The following is a 4,246-nucleotide window of genomic DNA, read 5'->3' on the forward strand; positions in this document are numbered from 1 at the left end:
AGGTGTAAAGACACCCCTAAGAACTTACTAACTCGAGTCAAAAAGGCTACAAAGCTAAGCTAGCCATTTTATTAATCAACCAAAAAAATTGCACTTTTTGACGCGAACACTCACTGCTTAATGAGGCAAGAGGTCCGGTTACTTAGCGAAAAAGTCAAACTCGATTTTATATGTATATATAGCATGCCAAAGTTATTCATCCAATATGTCACCCAACAGAATTCAAGACATTGAAAACGAACACAATTGGTTTCAAAATTCATACCTCATAGACATGTGCTAGTGTGCTCAAGATAGATTTAAATTGAAACAAGAAGCATCTCATGTTGCCAAAAGTAAGTAACAAGACTCAAAATTCCTAAGTCATATGATCATGTGTTCATAACTTTAAGCCTATCAATGAAATTTAAACTAGAATCAAAGCTCAACCATATGCTTAAGAATGACATAACAACAAAAATGAACCGTGTTTTGTTTTTCCAAACTCCCGAGCTCGAATCATACATTGCCCCCAATGTATGTATAGAACTAAAAAATAAGATCAAGAGTATAGCAATACCTAAATGAGCGGATGTGGGCATATTATACCCCCAAACTTGAATGCAAAAACACATGTCCTAAAAAAAATGTGATACTCCAACCAAATACTAATCAAGTGCATACATTGTTGTAAAAATATAATCAAATAATGAAGCAACAATGGATAAAATAAACCTGGATGGAGATCATGTACCCTGGTGAAGTGAGGAATCGAGCGCATAGGGCCTGCACTCGATCCTATGAGGTATTTCTCAATTGAAGTACGAGTTCTGAAGGATCTTACCTCGATCCTTCAAAAGTCCAAGCAAGCTCTTCCATCCCTTCTTCTTTATCATCATGTAGCACTCCACAAGGAAGAGAATTCCTCTTAACATCCCGAAACTACTTCTCTCAGCTAATAGGTCTTGATGCTCCCCATGACAATGTTTAGGGTGTTTGTCCCGTACTCGTTTCATGATCAACCTCTTGTCTCAATGGGAGTTGTCAAAAACTTGGGTATCCAGGGAATTTGTCAAAAACTTTTCCACCCCAATGAAATCCACTTCAGCAACCTCTGAATGAAATATGTCCCTTGTGGGGTTGTCATCAGGTGGTGGAGTACTTGAAGTGAGAGGCATAGGCTCCAGTGGGTTTCTCCATGATGGGGCTCTAGATAGAGGATCAGGAGGTGGGTCTTCAACTGTTTCTCCAATGTCATCCAAGAAAAAACATGCATTCTGATCAGGCACATTTTGGAAGGCATTGAAGATATTCAATCTGATCTTCATATTTTCAAAAGAGATCTTGATTACTCTGGTCCGGCAATTGATGCATGCATTGGTTGTGGCGAGGAAAGGACGCCCAAGGATGACAGGAATCTGCTTCTATGGATTTAAGACCAGTTCTGTGTCCTGAACTTTAAAGTCAACTGGCTAGTAGAACTTATCCACCTTGATAATGACATCTTCCACAATCCCAGGAGGTTTCTTGATCGAGCTGTCAACCAATTGCAAGACAGTACTTGTCAGTTTCAATTCCCCTAGGCTCAGTTTCTGATATACCAAGTATCGAAGCAAACTAACACCAGTTCCTAAGTCGAGGAGAGCTCTCTCAATCTCAGTGTTTTTGATGACGCACGAAATTGTAGGCGCTCCAAGGTCTTTGAACTTTGGAGGAGTGTTATGCTGAATCAGAGACCTTACTTGCTCAGTGAGAATGACCTTCTTGGGAATGTGCTTCCAATTCTTCCTCTTTTGAGTGCACAAGTCCTTGAGAAATTTTGCATAGGCTGGAATTTGTTTGATGGCATCAAGGAGTGGGATGTTGATTTGAACCTGCTTGAAGGTTTCCATCATGTCTAGTATCTTCTCTCCTTGTTTCTCGAAGTGGGAGAGTGCCTTCAGCCGCTCTAGGAATGGGACCTTAGGCTCATATGGTACCTCAGGAGTGGGGGCAGATGATGAAGATGCCTCGATGCTTACTTGTTTACCCTTGTCCTGATGCCGATTCTATGGGGCCTCAATTTGCTCATCCTTCTTTTCTTCGACATGATTGTCAACCAGTCTTTCACTTCGCAATGTGGTGATGGCTTGAACTTGCTCCAGATCAGATGTGCTTCCTTCTACCATGTATAGTCCCCTAGGGTTGGTCACTGGCTGACTTCAAAGCGTTCCTTCACCCCTCTTGTTGAGGGCTTTGGCAAGTTGTTCGACTTGAGCTTCTAGCTTGGCAATGGATTGGGAGTGTGAGTTCACTGTCTTCTGTTAAGATTTCACGGACTGACTTATCTCGCTCACAATTTTCAACAGGTGATCTTGACTTTTCAATATTTGATCTTGGAAGTCGAAACCCGATCGAGAAGATGGTGCGGCCTAGTATTACTGCTGTGGAGGCCGATAAGTGGAATGAGGTTGATAGGGCTGCCTGTTGGATTGAGCTTGATTGTGTGGCCCTGGGGCTGAGTTGCCTGAATTTGGATTCTTCCATGAGAAGTTGGGATAATTTCTCCACCCCGGGTTGTAGGTATTGGAATACAGATCATTACCCGGTCTGGAGAAAGTTGCATTAACTTGCTCATTAGCAACATCAGTATAATTTCCAGCAGTAGGGCAGTCATTTACATGATGCATAGGACAAGAACAAAATGGGCATGATTCATGTGGTGTGTGCATGTGAGCAATATTAGGAGCAAAACCAGCAATCGTCATTTGATCTAGCTTCTTGGTGATAGCCTCAACTACTTGGGTGGCTACATCAGAATTTCCTACCTCAAAAAGACCTTCGGCCTTTGGTGCTTTAGGTGCAGGTGCCCTACGTCTAGTGGAAGCATGATGAATTGAATTGCTGCTTAAATTTTCAAATAAGGCCCATGCTTCATCCTCACTCTTCAACATAAATGTCCCTCCACAGGATGCATCTACCATTTGTCTATGAGGCTCGGTCAAGCCATCATAAAAATTTTACACTAGCTGCCATTTTGGGACAGCGTGGTGTTGTTACAAGTATCTACTTAAATTAATAAGCAAATAATTGTATGTTTTACCCGCAAGTGCACGAGGTCAACAAAGTAGTATAGGGTGCAAGTACAGGGTCATTCCTACGAGGATTGCTAAATTTTCTCTAAAATAAATTGCAAAAAGTAGAACAAACAAAGATTGGTTTTTGATTTGATAATAATAAAAAGGTAGGGTTTTGATATCCACCACTAATTATATTTAGATAATATATAAATATGCCAATGCTTTGATCATGTTATGAATATCTAATGTTTGTCAACCTAAGGGCATGAGTGTCTATTCCTTAAGCTATTGATTTCCCTAAGCAGCGAATTAGGCATGGGTGTCTACTCTAATTCTTTCCTTTCTTAAAAGATTTAGCATGGGTGTCTATTAAGTTGTTCTTTAAGAAAGCATAAAACTGTGGAAATCGACAAACACATGAGGCCTAGAGCATGGGTGTCTACCCTCGGTTCCCCATGTTGATTAACTCAAGAACTCGGTGTGGATTTCTTTTGTTACTTTTATTAAACTCAGGACTTGGTCATCCAAATTGATTTATCTAACTAGTCCATACCACATGCATATGTTGATCAGGCACACACATATGAGGAATTCATGAAAGTAGGAATTAATCAAGTTAAATACCACAACATGATCATCACAAAGGCACCAATATTGAATATTAACTAAACATAACTAGGGCTTCAATCTAGTCCTACTAAATAAATTAGTTATACAAAAATTTGATGTTAAACATCTTCATAAAATAAAATAAAAGAAATGAAAAGAATAAACCTGAAACTTGAACTTAAAGAGCTCCAATTATACTCCTTGGAAAGTGTGTCTATTCTAGAGGCTTAAGGGTCTATTTATAGGCCTTAGGAATACTCTAGAAGCCCTAAAAATCACAGGGTTTGAACCCTAGTTCGCACTAAGTTACAAAACTCTAAAAGTTGTACTTTCCATAACAGGGCTGGCGGCTAACTTGCCCATCACGCACAGGTGCGCTCGATCGCAGCCCGTGTGCGATCAATCGCAGGTCAGCGATCGATCCTCTTTGTGCTGGCGCTCGATCGCGGGTGCCTTGCGCTTTGTGGTCCTCGCCTGTAGTGCGCTCGATTGCAGCTCCCCTATGATTGATCGCACTACCAGAGTCTTCCATATTCTAAAATAGCTCTTTTAAGTCTAAAACTTCTGAGATTGCTTCTTTTTCTTCCAATGACCTACAA

General features: G+C 40.7%; 1 protein-coding gene across 1 annotated transcript; it reads right to left on the reverse strand.

The window, feature by feature from the left end:
* Positions 1–1,451: 1,451 nt before the first annotated feature.
* LOC132185223 (uncharacterized) lies at positions 1,452–2,942 on the reverse strand. The gene is made up of 2 exons (XM_059599024.1): positions 2,554–2,942; positions 1,452–1,515 (listed from the first exon to the last, which is right to left on the reverse strand). The coding sequence occupies exons 1-2, from the start codon at positions 2,940–2,942 to the stop codon at positions 1,452–1,454; spliced, it is 453 nt and encodes a 150-aa protein (XP_059455007.1).
* Positions 2,943–4,246: the final 1,304 nt, after the last annotated feature.

The sequence above is a fragment of the Corylus avellana genome, chromosome ca6, assembly GCF_901000735.1.
Source record: "Corylus avellana chromosome ca6, CavTom2PMs-1.0".
NCBI lineage: Eukaryota > Viridiplantae > Streptophyta > Magnoliopsida > Fagales > Betulaceae > Corylus > Corylus avellana.